The sequence below is a fragment of the Sebastes fasciatus genome, chromosome 20 (genome assembly GCF_043250625.1).
Source record: "Sebastes fasciatus isolate fSebFas1 chromosome 20, fSebFas1.pri, whole genome shotgun sequence".
NCBI classification, from domain to species: domain Eukaryota; kingdom Metazoa; phylum Chordata; class Actinopteri; order Perciformes; family Sebastidae; genus Sebastes; species Sebastes fasciatus.
The window spans coordinates 9329472-9357002 of NC_133814.1; the positions used below are offsets into that span (position 1 = coordinate 9329472).

At 40.7% G+C, this 27531-nt stretch overlaps 1 protein-coding gene and 1 long non-coding RNA gene across 2 annotated transcripts in view; both read right to left on the reverse strand.

The window, feature by feature from the left end:
• LOC141758653 (uncharacterized) overlaps positions 1–5121 on the reverse strand; it is a 209563-nt gene extending 204442 nt beyond the window's left edge. Inside the window, exon 1 of the long non-coding RNA XR_012591914.1 lies at positions 5028–5121. This is a non-coding gene — a long non-coding RNA (uncharacterized LOC141758653). The remainder of the gene's footprint in view (positions 1–5027) is intronic.
• An 8045-nt stretch (positions 5122–13166) lies between these two features.
• On the reverse strand, positions 13167–19055 carry cyp26a1 (cytochrome P450, family 26, subfamily A, polypeptide 1). Its single transcript, XM_074620204.1, has 7 exons — positions 18753–19055; positions 17687–17911; positions 16635–16916; positions 15487–15636; positions 15229–15363; positions 14093–14239; positions 13167–14002 (listed from the first exon to the last, which is right to left on the reverse strand). The coding sequence occupies exons 1-7, from the start codon at positions 18939–18941 to the stop codon at positions 13670–13672; spliced, it is 1461 nt and encodes a 486-aa protein (XP_074476305.1). The 5' UTR covers positions 18942–19055; the 3' UTR covers positions 13167–13669.
• Positions 19056–27531: the final 8476 nt, after the last annotated feature.

Consider the following 27531-nt stretch of genomic DNA (forward strand, 5'->3'; position numbering starts at 1 on the left):
AAAAGTGTCTTGAGATAACTTCTGTTAGGATTTGACGCTATATAAAAATAAATTGATAAATAAAAAGTTGAACTTAAAGGTTAAACCAGAGAGCAAGAATGCTCACATGATTCCAACTGTGGACCTTTCAGATAATAGAGTGTTACAGGAATGAGTCCTAAAACCCGGAAATCTTTATACCTGGATTAAGCACCAATACAGACACACATACAAATGCTTTGGCTCAGATATCCTGATACATCTCTCTGAGTGTGTGTGGCTTTGTGCTTATGTGTGTTAGCTAGTTATTAATGTGGTAGTTGTATCCTCACCTTGCCCATCAGCTGTAATTATACTGACAGTACAGCCAATTGTACCAATATGGTGTTATGGTTACATGTCCAGAGACGCCACCACCCAAGAGAACCACATCAATCTTGAGAAATTTACATCAACAGTGACATCATACATTAGCAAATGTGTTGATGACGATGATGTGGTGATCACAAAGAAAATCATTCCTCAACCAGAAAGCCTGAATGAATGGAGAGGTGAGGGCCCTCTCCAGAGTTGGCATCAAGGAGGCAAAGCAGGAGAGACTGATCGTCACCAGCAACACCAAAGACATGTGGCAGGTGATCCAGACCATCACAGGCTACAATAGCAGGAGAGTCCCCATCATGGGTGAGGCCATATTGCCAGATAAGGTTAACACCTTTTATGCTCGCTTTGATCTCCTCAACAAAAAGGTCAGCTGTCAAGTCTGCCCCGCCTCCAGAGGACCGGCCACCGTCAGTATCCACAATGGATGTAAGAAAAACCCTGAGGAGTGAATGTGAGTAAAGCTGCTGGGTCTGATAACATCCTTAGCCGTGTACTGGGAACATGTGCCAACCAGCTAGTTAATGTCATCACTGACATCTTTAACATATCACTTCAAGACAGCCCTCATCGTCCCTGTACGTAAAGAGTCTGCAGTGTCTAGTCTGAACGTCTACCGCCCTGAGGCCCTCGGCCCCATTCTAATGAAGTGCTTTGAGAAACTGGTTCTCCAGTACATCAAAGACAACATCCCAGCCAGCATGGACCCTCACCAGTTGTTGATTTCAACTCAGCATTCAGTTCAATTGCCCCCCCAAGAAACTGATGGGCTTGAGTACCCAACAGGTTCCCATCCCAACTCGTCACATACCTACATACCTGCCTAACGCCCCTTGGCGTCACTTCATTTTTGGCAGAAAAAACACAATAGTTACCCTTGGCGTAACTTTAGGTTTAGGCAACAAAACCACTATAGTTAGGTAATGGTTGGGCTTAAAATTACTATGTTTGTACAGTGAAAATGACAGAACGTTGTGAACACGGGACACAAACTAACAGCTGTTTGTAACGTGATGCACGGGACACTAACAGCGGTCTACTGGATGAAAGCCCTGTGTTTGTTGGACCCATCCACCTCCCCTACGTCCCCTACGTCACCACACTCCCCGTGCACTTTCTCGGAGCGTTTATTGTTGCCGCAGATGGGTTTACATTGTAGTTAATGGAATGCTCCATGCGTTTCATACCAGTGTTAAGGGGTGCCTTGTGCGGCGGTATCGAACGCTGACGGCTGTGACAAAGTCTCGGTATTTGACAACCTGGGAATGAGAAGAGGCTGGACTACCACAATCTGCAACTGGATATCAGTCTTCCTCACAAACAGACCCCAGTCAGTTCAGATTGGCGGTCACATGTCCTCCACTCTAGTGTTTAACACCGGAGCCCCCCAGGGCTGTGTGCTGAGCCCCCTCCTGTTCCCGTTATACAAACCCCAACATGGAGAGAACTCTTTTATGAAGTTTCTTCCGGATTACAAACAAGACTTCATATCGGGAGGAGATCAAATCAATCTTGCAGAGTGGTGCTCATAGACTGTATATAAGAAGTGGACGTAGTCACCATGACGTCACCCATTGGTTTGTGGCCTTTTGAAGCCTCGAGTTTGGCTTTTTTCACCGTCGCCATCTTGGATCTTGCAACTAGAAGTGACACAAGAAGATGGATATAAGCACAAACAAACACTGAATAAGAAATTTTTAGGCGACCAAAAAGGTTATAATTAACATTAATGAACTGAAAACCCCTGCGCAGAGCTCAAATGATATTAAAAGTTAATACCCACTCCTCAACTCCACAATAAAATATTGTTTTGTATTTTCTTGTGTAGCATAAAAGGAAAATAACTTGCATTTCGTGTTTTAGAATGACAATAAATGAACCATGAATTGATAGCAGGCCTCACAAGATTCTCCAACAGTGAATTACTGGCTAGTTACTGAATATTGATTATTAATATAAGGTTAAATATATGAAGTGTGAGAGTTATGACAGTTATAATGTGCCTTGACAGTGTGCTGCTTTACAGCCAAACTGCAAAACAACGGGCTGCCACTGCACCACTGTGTGTGTGTGTGTGTGTGCGTGCGTGCGTGCGTGCGTACGTCATCACTGCCTCCTGGATGACCTCCTTACTCAGTCATTAGTGTCACCCTCACATTGGCCTTAAATTGTAACTCCCCTGGTATCCTAAGTATTCCCTGAACCTTATTGGGAATTGCTGTTATTGGAAGTAGACTAAGTCAGAAGAATGGACCGCCTGCCTCCAGAGTCCCTGACAGAGTTCAGAGCTGTGCTGAACTTTTGAACTTGGCGAAGTATGTTTGAGGGCAATAGGCAGCCAGGAAAATCTGCACACTGTAATCCCTGTGGACTTTGACAGCAGTGAAACGGAGAGGATTTCCCCATCCGAGACCAAAACAACTGCTCTTGTTCCACTGAGCTCTCCGGACAATGTGGTGTAAATGTGTAAGCTTACTCTGTACAAACCATGACAGCACCATTAAAATATAGAGGATAAGTCAAGACGATGGGCTCATGCAAAGGTTTTCCTTAGCTTGTACCAAGACAGTATAGTTCACACACAGTACTACCATTAGCTTGGCTCAGGAGATAGAGCAGTCGTCTAGTGATCGGAAGATTCCTGGTTCAAAGTGTCCTCCTGATGGACAGGTCGGCACCTTGCATGGCAGCCCATCAGTGTATGAATGTGTGTGTGAATGGGTGAATGTTGGCATGTATGGCATGCGCTGTATAAATGCACTCCATTTACTATTCAACATATACTTACAACCATTAGCTCCAGTATTGTACATAATCTTTGAAAACCCCAAATTTGCATCACATCATCCATTTTCAGGGACATACAACATAACTGTAAATTTTTGTTTTTGATGCATTAAGAATCCACCATGGTTAATTCACACAACAGTAAATGCACAGAGAAAGTGCATTTACATGACGGGCGGGAGGGGAGGTGGATGGGTCCAACAAACACAAGGCTTTCATCCGGGAGAACGCTGTTCGGGTTTCACTTTCAATCGGCTGTTCGTTCGTGTCCCGTGTTCACAATTTCCAGTCCCATTTTCACTGTAAAAATGTAGTAATTTTTTAGCAGTTTTATTGCCTAAACCCAAGCAAGTGTTTTTGTTTGACTCACAACATTAAGCACGCGTTTACTGCGACTGAAAAGTGACAGCGTCAGTATGTGACAAGTTGGGATGAGAATGTGTTGTATTATTTTGTATTTTTATTGTAATTTTCTTCTATTCTATATTTTATGTTTCTTCATTTTTGTACTTAGTTTTATTATGTTTATGTTTTATGTGTATGTTTATGTTATGTAGTTTAGTGGTTAGCACTGTCGCCTCACAGCAAGAGGGTCATTTCTGTGTGGAGTTTGCATGTTCTCCCCGTGTTAGCGTGGGTTTTCTCCGGGTTCTCCGGTTTCCTCCCACAGTCCAAAGACATGCAGGTTAGGTTCATTGATGACTCTAAATGTCCTGTAGGTGTGAATGTGAGTGTGAATGGTAGTCTGTCTCTATGCGTCACCCCTGTGATAGTCTGACGACCTGTCCATACACACAAGCAAATTCCTTGTACGCGAAAAAAGATTCTATTCAGGGAAAGTCTTTGGACTTTGGACCAATTTAATGATCTAAGAGGGGCCAAGTGATAGAATATTGATGTTTTGATATGTACTTAAATTCATATGTTTACAAAACTAAACTCATCTCAAGGTCCACTTGTTCTGGAGCTTTTTGTCTGTATCACAAGGCCTTCATCAACAGATAGAGAAGTCTCTCTCTATTTTTCTATGTAATTTTACAATAAGTAGGCAATTCAAATATTTGCTAATGTTGTAATAGGCTGAGATTATTGCATCTAGTGCATGCCTTTCCATCCTGGAAGAAGGTTTGTGATTTTGGGCTCTATAATAAAGCTGGCTTGACCATCACAGGCTGCTACTATCAGGACCCCGTCCTTTCCTGTTGTTCACAGTATTTGTGATCAGAATCATGTTTTCTGGCGCTGTGTTATTATTGTAGTTGAAATAAATACCTGGTTCACCAAACCAGTGCCTCAAATCTCCTGCCCTGGAAAAAAAAAGCCGCTCAGCAGTCTTCTTAAATCTAACTAAATGGTGTAACCTATTGGGTATTTCACAAGAATGACATTTAGATAAATGCACTTCCACAAAGATACAGTTCAAGGAACAGTGAACTGCTGCTCATTTAACAGTACCAGGAAAACAAGCCCTTGTTATCTGGCTTTACAGTTCACATATCTGTGGTGACACCTGACCTATGGGTTTTATTAGAGAGTGTACTAACTTTTATAGCTGGCTGTTGGCTGGCTGAATACCAACTCATGACATCAGAGCCAGTGATGTTCATTGCTGTGATAAGAGGATGAATGAGAACAGTTGGGATCTCTCAGCAGTAGCGTCCTGACACCAACCAGCTGTCAGTCTGCCAAGGTTTAAAGGACCACACCAAGATTTTAGTTCATTACTTCAAATTATATATTATTTACATTACTGCTAATTGAATTTTTCCGATCACATCAGTTGCCTATTAAAACTTTCTTGGGTTCTGGGACTGAGTCAACCGCCTAAGGTTCTCAAATTAAAGAGATCTGACTATGAAAGCAGTTTAAAGGTCCCATACCGTGCTCATTTTCAGGTTCATATTTGTATTTTGGGTTTCTACTAGAACATGTTTACATACTTTAATGTTCAAAAAACACATTATTTTTCTCATCCTGTCTGTCTGAACATACCTGTATTGACGCTCTGTCTAAAACGCTCCATTTTAGCGCATTTCAACGGAATTGCGTTGCTAGGCAACAGCTTGGGTTTACTTCCTGTCAGCTGATGTCATTCACATCCATTGCAACAGGAAATAAACTGGGACACATTTAGAATGTTTATGTTTAAAACTGTGAAATGATCTAAATATTGTATATTTGTGACATCACAAATGAACAGAGATCCTAACGGCTTTTTACAATCGCACAATTTCTGAACACAGGCTGTGTTTGTTTCTTCATGAATTCAGTGTTTTGATAGTTTACAGTATTTATATATCACCTAAACCTCCTTTATAATATAAAAGACTTTAAAATCTCACTTTTTACAATATGGGACCTTTAAGTGGTTTATTTCCATCCAAGGTTTATGTAGTGCAAAAAGTACACAAATCAAATTAGTAATATAAATTAAATACTAAGTAACAAAATGAACAATCAAAAGCAGTTCTGAATTGTAATAAATAAATGGCTAGAAAACAAGGGAATGCAAATTAACATAGATGCAAATAACAGGCATACATTCACAGGGACTCATGGCATTAAGGGTTGGATGGAGCAGCAGAGAGATCTGCAGTTCTGCTGGGGCCATTATATAGTGTTGTGATCACACCTGACTGCAATTGGCAATCAGGGGGAGGGGGGTGATTGGTTTCAGTGGATGAAAGGATGCTGTTGGTTGCATTATGGGAAATGTAGGATCCAGTGTTTTTGGAGATTGACCCATTGAACAAAATGCTTACACAAACATGCAGGGTGTCAGTGTCCTTTAGTTGCTTAGTTTCTTCAGTTTCCTGGTTTTGACTGGAACTAGTACAAGTGCATTAGAAGTTCATTCATACTTTGACTATGAGTAACATGGCTAAACAACTTACTGTAGCATAGCAATATATTACTGCTTCCTTTTTGGTTTTCACCATTCATCAAAATCTGGCTTGGAAATGCTGGAAATGACATGTTTTTTCTTTCCTTTCCTGTCTCCTTTCCCCTTTTCCTCCATCCCTATTTGTGTTGTTGGCCTATTGAGTACAGAGGATGACAGAGGTTATTCTGTAGCTGTCAAATGTTTTACATTCAACTGTGAACGGTGAAATCATCTATAGCAGCTAACTGTGGAGGCACTGAATCATACTGACACCTCCAGCTCCAGAACCCCGTCAACAACACAACCCCTGCCTGCATAATAGCAAAAAGAAAAAGAAAAACACTTCCTCCAAATCATCTGTGATATACTTTGATTTGTTGTTCAAACCAGTTTGTTACACAGAACATTCATTGGACTGTTTGGAAAAGGGCAGGCACTTTGCAAAAAAATACCTGGCAGGGGACTGTATGAACCATCTGTCAATCAAACTCTTGCCGAAGCCAGTCTGGAGAAGAGCAAAAACATGTTTTCCATGGAGAAAAGCAGAAGAATTTCTCTTCAGTTCTGATATAACTGATACAGCTACTCTAACCTCTTAAGGAGCTGCCGTTGTTGTTTTAAAACGAATAGTTTCCTCTCCGTGTCGTCACACACACCTAAACCACGCTACTGCCAGTAGCTCCTCACGGGACGCTGAATGGTCCGTGTTTTGGCTTGCCGGACACAAACGCATTATATGAAGCCTGACAAGATGAATTTTCATGTGATCCAGTGATCTCGTGAGAATCCAGCTGCCTTGCAAGGTAATTGAGATGCAGGGCCTTACTGTAAAGTGGTCTTGGGGCTGTGTTGGTGTCTCCACGTGTGACTTTGGTTCATGCCTGCTGATTAATAAATGCACTCTCAGCCAATCACATTGCTGATCTTAGATCTGTGAAACAGCTGTGCCAATGACAGTGAAACATGACAACAATGACAAATCAAATGGAAAGATGCTTCTTACGGATATTACAATGTGAGTACACCAAATAATCAGCATTGGACAAAGCAATCCACAGGTATATCTGGGTAACTTTGCAACAACAGTGGTTGTGGCAGAGGAGATGGCATGCAGAGTGGTACAGAGACCATGCTGTGCCCTTAACGAGGTGGCTATGTTGTTGAAATGCATGAATGTTGCAATGTAATGCTAATGTAAGACTGTTAGTCAAACAGTGGCTCATTTGTGGATATTATGTTGAGTTTCCTGATGAATTTACTCCCAAGAGTGATGAAGAGGCCCTGTGTGTTACAGGTTTGGGAGAAAGAAGAAGCTTTTGAGAGACTGATAATACCGCAAATGATGTAACCAACAATTATCCCAGACCTCTGTAAATAAAGACTTATTGTAATGAATTAGTGTGACTGTGATTATTTCCGTTATCTCTGCCCGCGCTACATTCTTCATTGTATTCCAACAACAACATTTAAAGGTCCCATATTATAAAAAGTGACATTTTCATGTTCTTTATATTATAAAGCAGGTTTAAGTTCTATATAAATACTGTGAAAGTATCGAAACACTTAATCCACTGAGAAATACACATAGCCCGTATTCAGAAACTGAGATTTTGAAACAAGCCGTCAGGATTTCTGTCCATTTGTGATGTCATAAATCTACAATATTTAGACCATTTCAAAGTTTTAAACGTAAACATTCTGAATGTGTCCCAGTTTATTTCCCGTTGCAGTGTATGTGAATGACATCAGCTGACAGGAAGTAAACATGGACCCAAGCGGTTGCCTAGCAACGCAATTCCATTGCAATTCCACTGAAATGTACTAAAACGGAGCGTTTCAGACGGAGGGTGAATACAGGTATATTCAAGCAGACAGCTTGAGGAAAATGAAGGTTTTTTTAAACATTAAAGTATGTAAACGTGTTCTAGTAGAAACTCAAAATACAAATATGAACCTGAAAATGAGCACGATATGTCTCCTTTAAGGCTTTTATTTTGGAAAAAGGAAGAACCAGATGGATATCACCTGACAATGCCCTCCCCCCAACCGGCACCGAAAAATAATTAGTGCATAACAGTTACATGATAGGCTACAGTCATTTGTAAATGATCCTCTTTCACATTTAAGGCATTTCAGCACAAACAGCAGTAGGTAAACCTTGATCAGAGTGCTTGTGTGATAAAGAAGTGTTGATGTAATAAGCACCTCTCTCCCAGGGTGCTGAACTCTATCTGACCTGCTGAACTTGTCAACAGTCACTCAAATTATGAATAATCACAGTGAGCCACCAACAGCCATGCTAACGACGCCATTAGCATCTCTTATTGGGCACTCATATGGGTCCCCAGCAGGGGCCGAGGGGCCAGCAGACGCTGTGCAAACGCACTTTGAGGAATTAACACTCCCATTGACTTACATTGACTCCGCCAGCACAGACTCTATAAGCCGATTGACTCTAAATGACCTTGGTCATCAGACCAAATAGCTGCCCATTGTAGTTAAAGTACATCCTGATTAAGCACACATGATAGCATTAAGACAAGGGACTTTCATTTGATAGGATTATTTCCTTCTTCTGCTGACCATTTGTTCGATTTTTAGGCCCTGGTCAGAGTGCAAAATGCCCCTTGTAAATTTGAAATATGAAAAAATAAATGTCAGCGGAAGCTGTTTTTCTGTGTAAATTACCATCCACTGTAGTGAATGCAAAGAGATGAAATCTAATTTTACTTTGGGTAAAATGGTACACAGGCATAGTTTTCTAAATGTTAGACATCCCTAGAAGGATCTGGAGTAAAAGCATAGATAGTAGAGCTGTGTATTGGAAAGAATCTGGCAATACGATATTTATCATGATACAAGGGTTACGATTCAATATATCGCAATATATTGCGATACTGTAAGCAAGGCGATATATTGCGATTTTTAAAATATTTTTTTAGGAAAATTGTCATAGTATAAAGAACACACCACCATAAAGTAAAATAAAATAAAAGTACTTTTTTCATGCAATCAGAACAGTGGGATCTGCATTTGCATTTATCACAGTCCCTGTAACATCCAACATCATAGCACTACTTTGAGACGATGCATCTATCTGCAAATTAAATAAGGTATTGACGGATCTTTGCATGTAAACTATTAGTCAAAAACCGATACAGTGTTTATGAGAATCGATACAGTATCACAAAACAAAATATCGCGATATTTGATATTTGCGAAATTTGCGAAATTTTCTTACACCGCTAATAGACAAAGGTAGAGTTAACATGCAGTAATGGTTTCATCCATCCATCTACTGTATGTACCCTTAAAAACACATATATACTGTAGTTTACAATTCACAATGTCACATGGCAGCCTGGTCTCCTAAAAATTACGTCCCCATACAACGAAACTGCATTGTCAATCACGTTTCGAGGGAATGTATTTTCTCCCGGATTCCGTTCGTTTTTGATGTATCACAATTATGTTTCTAATCATAGTCTACGGAAGCTCGCACAGGGAGGAGGTCGGGTTGGGTGGATTGGTGGACTTTCACCCAGGAGACCGCTGTTTCCCATGCAAAACCAAAACTCAAAACGAACCAAAACGTTCACTTATTTTAATTTACATCCGTAAATCAAACGTACTTATTTTAAGCCAAACCATGATGTTTTCCTAACCCTAACCAAGTAGTTTTGTTTTCTTTTTAATTCACAGCATTAACCACATGTTTAAAACTATGACCGAAATAATGGTAAAAAAAATGTTTCCCTCAAAACGAGAATGCAGTTTAGTTGTATGAGAGTGTAATTTTGTAGGAGATAGGGTTGCACATTTAAAATGTTGAAACCAAACACAAACAAAACATTGGAAATCAGACCACATTTTGTTCTCCTTTTCCCTCTCCTTTCATTTCTGTGGTGGTCTGCTTCCTCCCGCCTCCACCCCTCACCTCTCTCATGCACTGTTCATGGCAACAAAGTGGTTGGGTGCATAAAAGTGTTGCCTTCAATAACACCACTTCTGTAGCTATTACAATGATTTACTCTGGACCATGTTCAGGCCTGAGGATCTAATTGAAAGCAAGCTAGTTTCAAACCTCTTTCAACACTGCGTTGTAAATTCACTACAATGGTCACAAATTTAGACGAAAATGGCCTTGGCCGTGCAAAGTTTTGTCTCCACTGGGTGATGGTGAACAATGGAGGGAAGCAGACGCTCTTTAGAATGAGGAGAGGAGGCAAAGTTCAGAGAAGTTCATTCACATCGTTCGAGGGCTGGACTAGCGGGGATAGGATGGCCGGACATAAAGGTGTCAGCGGAAATTTACTATTACAATTTGGCCATTAAGCTGAAACTCTTATCAACGGTGACTTACAATAAGTACAACAGTTCAGCATTTGTGGATCCAATAATCACAAGTAGCACAGTAATAAACAAGGGCCAGGGACAACAGTACAATGCTAAGAAGTCGCCGTGGAGTGGGTGTAAATCAGAAGGGCACCAGAAAAGAGAAACAACTTGTGAAAGAGGCCAAAGCACATCTGCCAGTAAAGCTGCCATTAGCCTGCACAAACACTGGCTCTCATTTACCAGGCGAAGTGAAGACTTTTACAACGTGTTACAAATACATGCGGTCAAGATGTTTCGTGTTGCTGATTAGACCGACAACACTTTAGAACGTTGACTGTCAATCCGTGCATTTACGTACTTCTAAATAACTTGGAGAAATCAGGTAATCAGAGATTATTTATGTTCCTGCATTGTCACAGGAGTCATTTTGTTCTACAATGTGCTCCACAATGTTCCCACTGTTTCCACACTTTCATTACTGTTAAACAGTTAAACACGACCAGTGAATGGGGTCAGACTACGGGTGATGTTGAATTTTTTTTCCAGATTAACTGTCTCATGCACTACTGTCAGGATATAGCGACCGTTTTATAAAAATAAACTTTTTGTAATCATATTTGCTCCATTTTTCTACCCACTGTAGCTTTAAACCTGCAGTAGGCAGAATAGTTTTGGCATCATTGGGCAAAAATTCCATAATAACCTTTCAGCATATTGTAATTCAAGTGTTCTGAGAGAAAACTAGACTTCTGCAACTCCTCATGGCTCTGTTTTCAGGCTTTAAAAAATCTAGCCTGTGACGGGAGACTTTGACCAATCACAGGTCATTTCAGAGAGAGAGAGAGAGTGTTCCTATTGGCTGTGCTCTGGTCATGTGACCAAAACTTGGCGTTCCTTCAACAGATTTCACAACGGCTGCCACGTCACAAACTTTCTCATTTTACAGCCAAACAGTACACTACAAGATGATTCTGAAAACATTTGAGGAGAGAAATAGGCATTACAGTAACAGAATATTGATTCATATTTGATCAGTTTGACCGTTTGGTCGGAGTTTGCGAGTGATTGACAGCCGGCTCTCATAGAGTTGTGTTGCTCTAGCACTATCTGTTTGGCGACGCCAGGAAGCTGCTTGACATCCTCCTGGATCCACCTTCTCACATATGTTCACATTATATGTATTATTTTTTGTCATATGGATTGTCTATGTTGTATTTTAATTATGCTGTTACTCTGTACACACGACATCTATTGGACGTCTGTCCATCCTGGAAGGGGGATCCCTCCTCTGTTGCTCTTCCTGAGAGTTCTTCCATTTTTTTCGCTGTTAAAAGAGTTTTTTTTGGATTAAGTTTTCCCTCATCCGATGAGAGGGTCGTACTGTAAAGGACAGAGGGTGTCGTATCCTGTACAGATTGTAAAGCCCTCTGAGACAAATTCGTGATTTGGGCTATACAAATAAAATTGGCTTGACTTGAACTGACTGTTTGTTGTCCTAAATGTGAGATTGTTATCTGTGACCCTGCAGTAAACATGTACCCGTGCTACTGGCCTACTTCCACGGTTCCACTGAAGGTCTATACTGGTTCAGTGCCCTGAAACTGAACTGATCAGTATGAACTCTGTTTCACCCTCTGTCTGCTCATCTGCCAGGGTCATCAGCCCTCTGCTTTGCTTTCCCTCCTTCTATGGATACCAGATTTCTCTCCTATTTTCCTTTTTCTCCGCACAACTTATTGATTCTGTAAGGATAATGGAATGTGTGTGTGTGTGTGTCAGGACCACCCATCCTCTGTGTTTACAGAGTAAAATACACGAACTGTCATCAGCAAAACTTTACCTGGGGTTGTCAAATAAACCATAGAGAGCTGCTCGTTACCTTTAACAACTTCATTAAACCTTTTGTTTTCATTATATTCTGTTTATTAAATAGTGTGCTATGATGAAAGTTGTGATTGCAGATCAACATATGCTGCAGAAACCTATTTATTAACAATTTTAATACAAGTTTACAAGTCAGGTTCTCTGGAACTAAATGTAAGAGTACAGTATACAAGACCAGCACTGCAGGTTTAAAATAAATATTATATTAAATATACATATTTGTTTTCTTTTTCTAAGAGTGAGATGAGAAATGGGATATATTTCATGTCTGTGTGTTAAGAACGGAGCTGTAGTCCGGACGTGGTTAGCGTAGCTTAGCATAATGACTGGAAGCAGGGGGAAACGGCTAGCCTGGCTCTGCCCAGAGTGATAAACACTTTAAAACACACTATTAACACCTATAACGCTCTCTAAAAATGTTAAAAAAATGTAAAAAAAAATTCAAACCTGCCGGTCAGATATATTACACATAGTATAACAGATATTGGGGAAAGCGCGGCACTTAGAAAAATACAATATACTTCTGGGAACACATCCCAAAAGCCTACAAAAAGAGGAATTATATCTTTTTTGGATCCTGATAAATACAGCACTCAAAAAAATAACAAAAAGTTGTTGGAAAAAAGATAGGCCTTGTTTAAATTTAGCAAAAAGTAATTGACTAAAATGATATTATATGAAATATTAAATGGATCATGTTTGATGAAGATGTTTTAAGTAATATACATGAAATTGTAATAAGAAGTTTATGTATGCACGGTGTTATCTGTAGGGGAAAGATAAAAATTGATAAAAAAAATTGTGTCACACTGTTTAAATAACAGAATGGAAAGTTATCAAAGATATGTATTGACAAATTAAAGTATTAAAAAATATTTAGAAATAATTTAAATGAAATGACAAAAAACAAAGATTCTCCTCATAACAGTTTTATTAAATAAAAAGCCCATACAATATAACATAAGTCACTTAAATAAGTTGGGGTAAGATACAAAAGTTATATAAACAGACTCTACATTACATATGTACATAATTCCTATAGATACACCTCTGAGCTGATTAAAGTGTTCCATGTCTGTGTATAGTGCCTCTCGTTTAGTTTGCTCAAACAAAACATAATATATATATAATTTATACAAATCCAATGTATTAACATCATAATATAAAATGTAAAATACGTTCTTAAGTCATCTACAATATGTACAATTTACGTGATGTCAAAAAAATGCACATTGACACAAGCCCCAAAAGATCTGAATTACAAACATACTGTTCAATGTGGCCTTTGATCGGATTCTTTAGAGCCCAAGTAGCTTAATTATACTGTATTGTGAATTGGGAGGTAAATCACAGATGATTTGAGACATCTGTGAAACCTCATATTTCACTCTACCCCTCGTCATCTCGGTATCATTTTTATACATAGCTGGTAAACTTGGTTGGCAGATTGTCTGTAGGATAGACAGTAGGTCCTGTTTTCATGGTGGGTGGGCCGTTTAAAAGAGTCCAGTGACACTTTGTGACCACTTCCACCAGGAAGATCTTCAGAAGGACCTTCGCAAACTCTTTCCCCACACACATCCTGGAGCCCCCTCCGAACGGGATGTACTGGAACCTGGAGGAGTCGGCCAAGGGTTTGGTCATGAAGCGCTCCGGCTGGAAGTCTTCCTTGTTGGGGAAGATCTCAGCCACATCATGGGTGTCACAGATGCTGTAGATGACGTTCCATCCTTTGGGGATTTGGTAACCCTGAAATGGTGAAGGTAAATGATCAGTAAGCAGACAGTTTGACACAGGTCGTTTCAATCAATCCATTTAGTTCGATCTTTGTTAACTTACATTGAGTTCGAAAGTCTTGAGGGCCACTCTGAAGCCTCCAGGAACTGGAGGGTTGATCCTCAGAGTCTCTTTAATGACGCAGCCGGTGTATTTCAACTGCTCCAAGGACTCGATGTTCAGACTGTGGAGGTCCATCCCATGCTCCTCCTGAAGACAGACAAATAGTGTACATATGAGGAGAAGCGGAGGACTGTATTTACTATACGTTAAGCTTGTTAGCCCTGCTGACCTTCCAAGTTCAGACAAGCCCAGTTTAGACAGTAAATTAAGAAACTCTGCACTGTTCCATCTGACCTGGCTTCATGATCTGGCTCCTGATCAGAGTTTAACATGATCTTGCAACTCATCAACTTTAATGAGCACGCCTCAGTGTGGATTACTATCTTTATGGCAAGTATACTAACCCTACTGTGTAATGTAATATAGGAACTATATTACAGTAGATATTAGGGGTGTAAGAAAATATTGAAAATATTGAATATCGCAATATCATGTTTTGTGATACGGTCAAAAATGCTGTATCGATTTTTTATTAATAGTTTACATGCAGAGATTGACTCAGTCAATATTTTTTTTCATTGGGAAGGATATGCACCCTCTCAAAGTTGGATGTTACAGGGACTGATTGCATAAAGAAAGTCAACTTTTTATACATATGGTGGTGTGTTCTTTATACCATGATGCTTTCCTAAAAATATATTTAAAGAAAAAAAAAAAAATCGCAATTATCGCGTTGCTTACAGTATCGCGATACATTATAATATATTGAATCGTAACCCCTGTATCGTCATACGTATCGTATTCGTCAGATTCTTGGCAATACACAGCCCTAGTAGATATTGGGAGGCACTTTCCCCCAAATCGCTAAGATGCTTAAGGACACTCATAGTCCCCTTAATAGCTTTTCCCCACAATGGTTTACACTGTATCTCATGGTCTTCCCCAGCAGCTAGAGTTTGAGTCTGAGCAAACTTAACTAAACTAAACTTGCCAATGAAGACCATGAGATGGGGTTGAAAGCCTTTTTTGGATTAGATTCAAAGTTGCACCAGATTATGTTGAATGTTCATTGCAGCAGCCACTGCAAAGGTGTTGAAACAACAATTTCTAGAACTTAAGTTGCACAGTGTAATTACCTTGTCCATCAGTTCCTGCCTCAGTTTATCCACAACTTCAGGGTTCAGGCCCAGGAACATGACCAGGGAGGTGGCTGTGCTGGCCGTGGTCTCGTGGCCCCCAAACAGCAGCTCTGTAGCAGACTCCTTCATGGCCTGGAAACACAAAATGTAGAGAGGCAGAAGAATTAGTTCAGGCTCCTCATTCATGGCTTATAAGAAGAAGGATAGAAGAGAAGCAGTTGGACTAGAGTAGACGTGATGTGATGATGTCAGTACCTGCATGCTGAACGGTTCCCCGTTCTTCTTGCTGCTGTCGATGAGCTGCTGCAGAGCGTCTCTGTGTTTGGGCTCCTTGTCTGACTCCTGCAGCTTCTTCTTGATGTTCTCCTCTATCTTGGAGTGGATGAAGTTCCTCGCCTTCAGACCCTGGAGGACAGGAAGGAGAGAGGAGAAACAATGTAAGAAGATGAATTTTTCACTCGCATTCACTGAATTCACTTTGCCTCATCTGATGTGCTTGTTCTGACTTACAGGGCCATAGCAGAGTTTTTGAAAGCCCATTTACTTTACAGGTAGCCACTTTCTTCCATTAATTTGTTAGTGCTACATGTTGTTCCTTTAACTGACAGCTAGAGTGTTAAAATGGGTAACAGCAGTCCAAATTCAAAACATTGGAGTCGTGGCCCGTCCGGTGTGACTAACGGCAGTTAGTGCCAAGTTTTCACAACTTGAGGGTTACCTTCTGGACACGACTCTGTGGTCCGTGTCCAGCTGCACACGGAGATATATGCCGAGGCTTTTAAGTAGGGGTGTAAGGTATCGCGATTTTGATACTGTATCGATTCTCAAAAACACTATCGATTTTTGATTTATAGTTCACATCCAAAGATTAACTCAGTCAATACTTTCTTTCATTTACAAAAATGTGCACCCTCTCCGTGTATGTGCTCTCTCAAAGTAATGCTCTGATGTTGGATGTTACTGAGACTGTGAGAAATGTAAATGCAGATCCCGCTGTTCTGATTGCATAATTTTTTTTTTAAATCCGAATTTATGTGGTGGTGTTTTCTTTATACAATGACAGATAGTTTATCGCAATATATTGAATCGTAACACCTGTATCATGATACGTATGGTATCGCCAGATTCTTGCCAATACACAGCCCTATTTTTTTAAGGTCGGGTAGAATCTAATGTTGTGTTATCTCTGTTGATCCAGTTGGTTAGCTTGCCTCCATGGTTTCAGAAGGCTGTGTTTGTGTGCCAATTTGTTTCATGTGTGGCAACGGGGTGTTGGACGATGTAATATGTAAAACCAATGGTATGGTCCTTTAACTTTGCATTAATAGCAGTACATCTACGCAGGTCCCCGATCTGAAATTTTATCCACATCTTTAAAGAGTAAAAAAGAGTTTGTCTCTTACCCTGTACAATCCGCTGAAAGGCACGTCGATGGGCAGAGAGAACAGATTCTTGATCATTTCCTCGAAAGCTTCCACCAGCTGCTGCTCGTCCGTCCTGATCTGATCCGGCTCGAAGCCCAGAAGGATCCTCATGGCGATGCGGAACATCAGCCGCTTCATCTCCGGGTAGACCAGCACGCATGAGTCCTTGGCCAACCACTCCTTCACTGCAGCCCGCACCTCTTCCTGGATGACAGGGATGTAGAGCTCCAGAGCCTCCGTGGAGAAGGCCCGCATGATTGCCTGGATGGAGAAGGGCAGGAGGGAGGACGAGTTAGATTTATGAAGCATATGGTTTTATAGTCCACCCTGAGTCATCACTGACAACTTTTTGGCTTAAGTGCTCAATTAGCAGCTATGGGGACAGAGTTATTATGTTGCCTTAGTGCACTGCAACCATCTCCTCATCATTTATCCATAATTCAGCCCTTAAAGTTGATTTTTTCTTAAAGCAAGTGAAACAATCTGCCAGTGAATTAAGAATACTTCAACCCATTTCAAGTGCAAATACTTATATCAAATATTTCTAAAAATCAAGTGAGATTTTTCTCAACTCTTGTGCAGTAACCTGCTCTTGTAATAATGTACAGTATTTCACACTAATTTCTAGAAAATCCTTTTTTTAAAAAGTTGATTTATATTGGGTGGAAAGTTCTAAGATTTTTCTTTTCACATCTTTAAAGAAAATATCTATGTCTTTCAATGATTCATTATCAGACTCAGTATTGATAAGACTATATATTATATTTAATGAATTTAAACAATTACAACAATGATGTTAGTTGCTGTGCTCCCCAATATAAAATAACATTTTAAATAAAATAAAATAAGCAAAATCAAGCAAGCAACAAGACAATAACTCTGGATATTTGCTGATAAATATGCCATCAAATCTAAATAAGTAGACTTCTGTTTAGACAAGAGTTATTTGGAAAGTTAATGTCTGAGCAAATGATAGCTCAAAGGGTCCACTATGATCACTGAAGTTTCCAAATTAAATCCAAAAAACTCACCTTTTTCTTGGTCTTGTGTTGAGCTCCGTGCACGTTGGACAGCGTTTCTGAGCCCAGGATGGTGCGCACAGAGGCGGGCCACTGCGCGGACACGAGCCGGTGCTCGCCCAGCAGGATCTGCCTGACGTTTTCCGCTCCGGTGACGCGCACTGTGGGGTTACCGAAGAGGTGCGTCCGGTAGATGTAACCGTACTTCTGACGCTTCATCCGCAGGAACTTTCTCCTCTGAGAAACATAGACAGCATGGTTAATAAACACAGTGAATAATAAACACAGTTTACATAATATCACTATGATGTAGTCATATTATTTCTTTATATTAATCTTGTCTCTAGGTGAAGGCTTCAGATAAGCCCAGTGTTTTATTTTTTTGCCTCTTCCTGCACTGTATATTATTAATTTAAGTTTAAAATTAAATTTAAATACTAAGAAGATAAATTCACATTATTATCTATAAATCTTTAAAAAATCCAATTAAGCTGTCTCATAATTGTCAATTAAAAATTGCGCATTTACTCCAGTTAACCGTGTAGGTTCTGCATGGAAGCACACACAAACCAACACAGCATGGTAAATAAACACGGATAGGGTGAATAAAAAAAAATACAGTTTAAAATTAAATTTAGATACTAAGAAGATAAATTCACATTTTATCTATAACTGATCCAAACTGTTCTCAGACGCTTTTCTTAATTGATCAAATGCTGCACTTTACTTGTCTTTTGATTGTCTTTATTATCCTTTTAACCTTTTTTCTTTAAACTCATACTTTTATATTATTTTATTCATTTTTTATCTTATGTACTTTGTGCTCTTTTATATATGTAATCACTTTGAATTGCCTTTGTGTATGAAATGTGCTATATAAATAAACTTGCCTTGCCTTGCCTATAAATCTCTAAAAAAATCAATTAAGCGTCTCATAATGATCAATTAAAATTGCACATTTACTCCAATTAACCCTGTAGTTGAAAGTTACCTATATGGAAACAGGTAAAAATCAATAAAAAACACATCACATTTCCTCACAGTGTCTGAAGCATCCACGTGTGAAAGTGTGTTTTACCTGTAGGATGAGCTGCAGCGTCTCTCCAATGAAAGGTAAGCCCATGGAGCCTGGTGGCAGCGGGCTGGAGCAGCTCGGGTCTCTGCCTCGGATCATGTAAACCTCCCACAGCTTCAGAGCCACCAGGAACAGCAGGATGGGCAGCACGATGGTGCACAGGAAGGTGGCCAGCAGTGTGTTCAGAGCCATGCTTGCAGCGTCTTGTTGTTGTTGCAGAGCGAGAGAGAGAAAGGTGAAGCTCTGTCAGCTCTGTACGGAGACTCCAGGCTGCTCATGCTGCTCTTTTATAGGCTGCCAGGGTTACCTTCTTTCTCCTCCCTCGGATAAATTAGTTCACTCAAAGTTCATCTTTAATTGTGGGTGTCGTTTGGAGCCCCGCCTCCAGCCCAGGCCTGTATACTGCTGGGCTGCCTTCAGCCTCACCATTTGTTCCCTTAATCCCTACCTCCTACCTCCTACCTCCTCCTGTTGCACGCACACAGGATTTCACTGAGGAGAAGAAGAAGGTGATGATTCCTCTCCGGAGACAATGGGAGCAGCGTCCCAACCAAGATGCCCTTTTGTTGGCAGCATGGCAGCTCATTACCTTTGGCTTAAGCCATGGCTTGTGTGGGATCAGTAGTAATGATGCCTGCAGGGCTGGCCTGCTGCATTCAAGAGCAAAACAAGTCTTTCTTTTTTTGTATATACTTTATTTTTTCCTTTTTTTCCAAGGCTGTTTTCATATATGCAATCCACTGTTTGTAATTACAACAGTCTATAAACCAACTTTTAAGTAGATGAGCTTTACAGACAAACCCATCAAGTACACTATAGAGAAAACAACCTCAACTTTCAAAACCAAGAAAAGAAATAACAATAATATTAATGACAAAAAGAAAGAGTAGAGTTAAAAAAACAACAAAGCAAACAAACAAAAAAAACCACACATAACAAAAAAAACAAATAATAATACAAAAATACTAGAGAAATAAGCTTTTTTTAAGCAGCACATTTTCAGCTGCTTCAGCAAATGGTTAAAGAGGCTGTAAGAATGTTCTTATGGTGCCTTCAAGTGAAACTCATATTTACTGGTGCCTTTCATATGGGGGTGGTGTTTATGCATGTTTTTGAGTTGAGTCCATATAAACGCTTTCCCCTCTTTGTCGTATTCACGATAAGTGGAAAGTTTCTGAAAGCTTCGAGTTCACGAGTTGTGACGTGTTTGTTGACGTTTGTCAGAAATGGCGGAGGCCTTGGAAATTTATATTTTTTAGAGCATGATAAGCGAAAATATTGTACCATATCGTGTACACCAGCTATTCTCAACCCCTGGGCCGGGGCACCCCTGGTGGGCCTCAGAGTGCCACCTAGTGGGCCGCAGAGGTACTGACAAATGGTTAGCGGGTTTTAAAACTAGAGGAAGGATACTGGAATGGTATGAAACTAAAAAAACCTAAGGAATCTATTGGTCCCAACCATGTCATGCTAGCTTTTCAGGAAGGAGGCTGAATAACACTTCAAAGTTACGCTACATTTTGGCGAGGGAAAAACTGTCATGGCCATTTTCAAAGGGGTCCCTTGACCTCTGACCTCAAGATATGTGAATGAAAATAGGTTCTATGGGTACCCACGAGTCTCCCCTTTACAGACATATATGTCACAGATGCAGTGACACAAAATGGAGCGTTTTTTTTTTTAAACGAAAAAGTGATTTTGGAGACAACCCTGCACCAGTAAAAGCTCCAAAGCGTGTGGTGAGGAAATATGCCCCTGAATAGTTTGGATTCATAAAGGCAGGCACTGGTGGGTGAGGGTGAGCTGAATATTTATGTGGATCATTACACCTGACGGTGGCATGACACATATTTATAGCCCAGTTTGTCATTTATTTGGGAAGGTGGTCCTCGGAATTATTTTGACAATCAGACGTGGGCCTCAAGTTACAAAAGGTTGAGAACCCCAGGTGTACACAACGTTTATATGGACTCTTCTCGTGAACACGGGAAATACGACCCCATTGAAGGCACCATAAGATTTTAGCAAGCTAGCAAGTGGGTAACATAATGCAGTAAAGTTCAATGCAAAGGCATAATGAAATATCAGCATTTTCCTCAGGCATATTATAGGCTATAATTATGAAGAATTACAATATACGACTAAAATTACAATACATTCACTTATTATCTACGGAAAAATTGAACCTCCATGGCTTCCGCCATTTCTGACAACATCGACAAAAACGTCACAACTCGTGAACTCCGAACTTTCAGAAATGAGGTGGGGGGGCGTTCATATGGACTCTTCTCGTGAACCCGGGAAATATGACCCCTTTTGAAGGCACCATAAGATTTTAGCAAGCTAGCGAGTGGGTAACATAATGCAGTAAAGTTCAATGCACAGGCCTAATGACAGAGGAAAAAGATGAGGTCGTTGGAAATATCAGCATTTTCCTCAGACATATTATAGCCTATAATTATGAAGCATTACAATATACGACTAAAAAAAAATTACAATAAATCTACGGAAAATGTAACCGCCAAGGCCTCCGCCATTTCTGACAATGTCAACAAAAATGTCAGAACTCGAATCTTTCAGAAATGAGAGGGACTCCTCTTGTGAACCCGGGAAATATGACCCCATTTGAAGGCACACATGAATCCTCACCGCTATACCATTCAACGTTAAATCTAGTTTAGTTCATTTTATTGGCACGCATTCACACTTTTAATCATTCTGATGTGGATGCACCGTGTAATTATTCTTCTTCATGATGTATCAGTGTAACAATGAGGCAGCTAGCCTCTGACTATGAGAGATGAAATGATGATTAACACGTCTCTGTGTAGCGGCGCTGCCCTCCGCTTGACTCCGAGCTCCTATCAGGCTGCTTCAGATTGAACCTCTTCCTAATCTAGAGGAAGACTTTGACCTGTTCTCTCTCTGTGTCCTCCTCCCACGTGTGTGTGTGTGTTGTTATAAAAATGATATCTCTCAGCGGGTTCAAACTTGGGTCAGTAGAGACAGGCGGAGGGACGTGCACACACCCACACGCACGCACACAAGGTTATCCCCGGGCTACGGCGCATGAAAAGTAAACACCGAGCAGGAGAAGGCGCTCATCTGCCAAGAGCCGCCACATCCTCACTCTGCAGTTTGGTCTCCTGTTTTTTTACGACCTGCCATAACGACAGGACGTGTGTTTATGTGCGTGTGTGTGTGTGTGTGTGTGTGTGTGGCAGGGCACGATCGGTCAGTCAGAGTGAGACAGTTTGGCTGCAGCTTTTACAACGACACATTACATGGATGGATCTGTCTGTTCTGGCTGACTGTGTGCGTTTTCTTTTTTTAAAAGAGGTGCGCCCTGAGGTTCACCCCCGGTGGGAAGGCACTACAGCAACTATCACCATTACAGTCGCACACAAAAGCCTGGACATATGATCTGATCTGCCATCATGGCTCATGGATGTAAACAATTCCAAGACTTTTCCTTTGACTTTCTGCTGATTACTAGCAGGGCTGCTGTGGACACTGAGGACATATCCTCGGATTTCTTTCTGGGAATTTAAGAGGTTTAGCAATTAGACTAGACCAGTTTTTTTAGACTCAGTATGCTATTTGACTACTTTTAGGCCAACAATAACGAAATGAATAAACTAGGGCTAACGCCACCAATTTCTTTAATGCATTAACGCAACTTAGAGCTAGAGTGAAGATACTGGCATCATATGAAACTAGAAAACCTAAAGAATCAATTGGCACCAATCATATCATACTAACTTAGCATACTAAACTTACACTAAACTTTGGCGAGGAAAAATTGACATGGCCATTTTCAAAGGGGTCCCTTGACCTCTGACCTCAAGATATGTGAATGAAAATGGGTTCTATGGGTACCCACGAGTCTCCTCTTTACAAGACATGCCCACTTTATGATAATCACATGCAGTTTGGGGCAAGTCATAGTCAAGTCAGCACACTGACACACTGACAGCTGTTGTTGCCTGTTGGGCTTCAGTTTGCCATGTTATGAGTTGAGCATATTTTTTATGCTAAATGCAGTACCTGTGAGGGTTTCTGGACAATATATGTCATTTTTTTGTGTTGTATATTGATTTCCAATAATAAATATATACATACATTTGCATAAAGCAGCATATTTGTCCACTCCCATGTTGAATAAGAGTATTAAATACTTGACAAATCTCCCTCTAAGGTACTGTACATTTTGAACGGATGAAAAAATGTGAGATTAATTTTTGATTAATCGAGATTGACTATGGACAATCATACAATTAATAACGATTAAATATTATTTTAATGGATTGACAGCCCTACTACAGAGGTGACGTAGCGCCACAAAACATAATCACTTCATAGTTGAAAGCCCGGTGCGTCTCATACATACGCTAAAAGGTGCCTCGGTGCGTCGATGGGCACCGACCCAGCGTCGGTATTTGACGCCCTGGGAGTGAGGATGGGTTGCTCTGTGCAATGTGTACAGTTTCTCTTGGATAGAATATTACCTGCATCCATCATGCCAGATCGTATTGTGCTTTAGTTGTAGATATTCTCAAGATATTTCAATTAAATTAGCACAAACCGGTGGACAAACAGTAAACCTGGAGCTCACGAACTCCATCCTGGCTATGGCTCTGTTTACAAGTCATTCTTTCTTCTTTAACCCCCTGGCTTCTATTCGGGTCGGGTATTTAATGTGATGACTGTGCAAGTTCAAAAACCCACAGATGATTCATTAAAGCGCCAGATTTTTCTTGGCTGGAATACATCATAGAAAATGTGGCATTCAGTCAACAGAACAGAACAACAGAGCATTTAATATGAATATTGTTATTATGTCTACAGCATTTTCATCTGATTGAAGGACGGTTGGTGGGTTTTAAAGACAGAGTATAGAGCTCTGACAAATCTGAACCCGACGATAGTAAAGGTCTAGTGATAGAATAGGAAATATTTCATGACGTAAATGTATTTGCTTAACAGTAATTGAACCCAATGCCAGCCACAATATTAAAAGTACAAATCCTTGTTTACTCTGTGTTCAGACAGACAGCAGCGGTTGATGCATGTTCAGGGTGAATGGGTTTCCAGCTGGTCATGCTGGAGCTGTTGAGTTTTTCTCATCACAATGTGAATGTGTGAAACAGGATTCTGCTGTTCAGGTGTGATAAAGCAGAGAGGAGGAGGAGGAAGAGGAGGAGGAGGAAGAGGAGGAGGAGGTGAAGGGAGGTTCAAGGCTGGAGGATGATTCCTGGGTCTATAAACTCACTGTAAACCTGCTTCTCACCTGCTGGACTCAAGACTGACCAGAAATCTGCACCTTCACTGCTGTCACATGTACACTATATACAGCTCATACTGTATGCAGAGATGTGACTGTAAAGGTACACTTTAACTGCAGCTGAAAGTAGTGTTTTTACTAGGGCTGTCAATCGATTCAAATATTTAATCGTGATTAATCGCATGATTGTCAATAGTTAATTGCAATTACTCACACGTGTTTTTATCTGTTCAAAATGTACCTTAAAGGGAGATTTGTCAAGTATTTAATACTCTTATCAACATGGGAGTGGGCACATATGCTGCTTTAATGCAAATGTATGTATATATTTATTATTGGAAATCAATTAACAACACAAAACAATGACAAATATATACAGAAACCCTCACAGGTACTGCATTTAGCATAAAAACAATATGCTCAAATCATAACATGGCAAACTGCAGCCCAACATGCAACAACAGCTGTCAGTGTGTCAGTGTGCTGACTTGACTATGACTTGCCCCAAACTGCATGTGATTATCATAAAGTGGGCATGTCTGTAAAGGGGAGACTCGTGGGTACCCATAGAACCCATTTTGTATATATTGTATAATATATACTATATTGTACAAAGTGGAGTAACAGCATAGATAGAATATTTAGAAATAAACCCTCACCTATCAGTAACATAAAACTGTAACTAAATACTACCTGATTAAATGTATGTATTTACTTTCCGTCTCTGTTGTGCTGATGAAAACTCAGGCAGCATGTCTCTGTTCCAGAACTATTACAGCTGATATACTGATGATGAATTCACTCAGACATCTGTTAATGTGTTTACTGTTATCATTACAACATGCACGCACACACACACATACCTGCAGAGAGAGAGAGAGAGAGCACATTCAGCACAAGTGCAGCGGCGCGTGCACACATGTTTGTATCTCTCCTCCCCCAGCTCACACGCTGGCTGACCTGCTTGTAACCCTGACATCTCAGTGAACTCTCACGCTCAACCAAGTTCACTGTCCATCAAACAGAGAGAGAGAGAGAGAAACAAGAGAGAGAGAGAGAGAGAGAGAGAGAGAGAGAGACAGAGAGAGAGAGAGAGAGAGAGAAAGAGACTTTGACTTTTAACCTCCTTTATTAAAACATGTTTACCAAGCACTAGTTACAACACTGTACGACACTACAGTATACAACACCCCCTTGGGGGCCCCCATGTTCGAAAAAACTCAGTTAAAGTGCCCTCTTGGACGCCCCTGTGCTAGATAAAACATGATAAAGTGCGGGTGCCCTTCCAGTGGAGAACATGTGATAACGTGCCCTCTAGAGTGCCCTCCAGTGGAGAAAACATGATGAAGTGCCCTCTAAGGTGTTATTTGAGTGGAAAAAAACATGATGAAGTGCCCTCTAGGGTGTTCTTTGAGTGGAGAAAACATGAAGTGCCCTCTAGAGTGCCCTCCAGTGGAGAAAACATGATGACGTGCCCTCTAGGGTGTTCTTTGAGTTGGAGAAAGCATGATGAAGGGCCGTCTAGGGTGTTCTTTGAGTGGAGAAAGCATGATGAAGGGCCGTCTAGGGTGTTCTTTGAGTGGAGAAAACATGATGAAGTGCCCTCTAGAGTGCCCTCCAGTGGAGAAACCATGATGAAGTGCCCTCTAAGGTGTTATTTGAGTGGAAAAAAACATGATGAAGTGCCCTCTAGGGTGTTCTTTGAGTGGAGAAAACATGAAGTGCCCTCTAGAGTGCCCTCCAGTGGAGAAAACATGATGAAGTGCCCTCTAGGGTGTTCTTTGAGTTGGAGAAAGCATGATGAAGGGCCGTCTAGGGTGTTCTTTGAGTGGAGAAAGCATGATGAAGTGCCCTCTAGTGTGCCCTCCAGTGGAGAAAACATGATCAAGTGCCCTCTAGGGTGTTCTTTGAGTGGAGAAAGCATGATGAAGTGCCCTCTAGTGTGCCCTCCAGTGGAGAAAACATGATGAAGTGCCCTCTAGAGTGCCCTCCAGTGGAGAAAACATGATGAAGTGCCCTCTAGAGTGCCCTCCAGTGGAGAAAACATGATGAAGTGCCCTCTAGGGTGTTCTTTGAGTGGAGAAAACATGATGAAGTGCCCTCTAGGGTGTTCTTTGAGTGGAGAAAACATGATGAACTGCCCTTTAGAGTGCCCTCCATTGGAGAAAACATGATGAAGTGCCCTCTAGAGTGCCCTCCAGTGGAGAAAAGATGATGAAGTGCCCTCTAGGGTGTTCTTCCAGTGGAAAAAAAAGTGAAGTGCTTTCTAGGGTGTTCTTCCAGTGGAGAAAACATGATGAAATCTTTCTATTTCATGTAATTTTCGAACTATCTAATCCACAGCGGTCCCTGACCACTCGTCGTCTCACAGCCGGCTGCACATAGATACCGATGTTACGTGTCCAGCTCGGAGGACTAAAGGCTGGTTGTGATTAAAATTAGGTTGTGGCTCGTCGTCTACCTTACCACGGTTAGAAAGAGTCCTCGTTGGTGTTTTAACTATGTGTCTCTTATGAGTTATTGATCCGGGAAGTTTGAATCTGTGAATATCTTTCACACTTTACCGAACTATCCCGAGTTAACAAAAAGCTTCGGCTGACACTGTTCAGATGCTTTGTTGGGCCGATATCTAGAGAGACTATAGTCATAATGAGGTTTGAGATATCTGTAACTGTTAATTAGGATAGTCAGAACTGAATTACAGATATCTCTAACCGTCGTTTTGACTAGTCACAATGACTTTATAGATATCTGGAATAAGAATTCTGACTAGTCACAATGTCATTACGACGAATCAAAATGCACTTGTGGATATCTCTAATGTTAATTCCGGATAGTCAAGCTTAGCTATTAAATGTTAAAACGGCTTGTCATATGAAAAGGGGAGATTGCTGAATTTATATCAAACACTTTATTGTTATATAGATCAGCAGCTGTGTTGACCTCCACCTCTCAATCTTAATGCCATCTTATAGATGGAAGGAAGGAAGCTTTCAGAAGATGAAACAGACTGAGATAGATAGTCACTATAACACTGGTACATGTGTAGGTCCGATGGGAATGTGTTCCCGGGTCTCCTCCTCCTCCTCCTCTGTCTGCCTGCCTGCTGTATTGTTGAAGTGAATGTAAAAGCTGTTTACTGCCTTGTTAAAGTGTTTGATCCTTGCTCTAAAATACTTGTCACTCCCGTTGACATGCAGGAAGGATGCTCCCCCCCCTCCTGTGTCAATGCATTGACACAGGAACGTAATGTCTGCTGTTTTCAACCCCACATAATTACTCAAACGTCGGACGTGCAGCTTACGACTGATAACGTGTTGTAGTTTTTCTAACAGTTGCAGTTTGGATCATTAGTGGTGAACTTCAAGCTGCAGAAAATAGCACCACTATTTCATGGATAAGCTGTATAGGCAAAAAGGTATTAGGTTATATATTCAAAAACGTCACCCGGCTGTAAATAAAAGCTGGAAAGCCACCTGCGATGCTAGTGAAATAGTA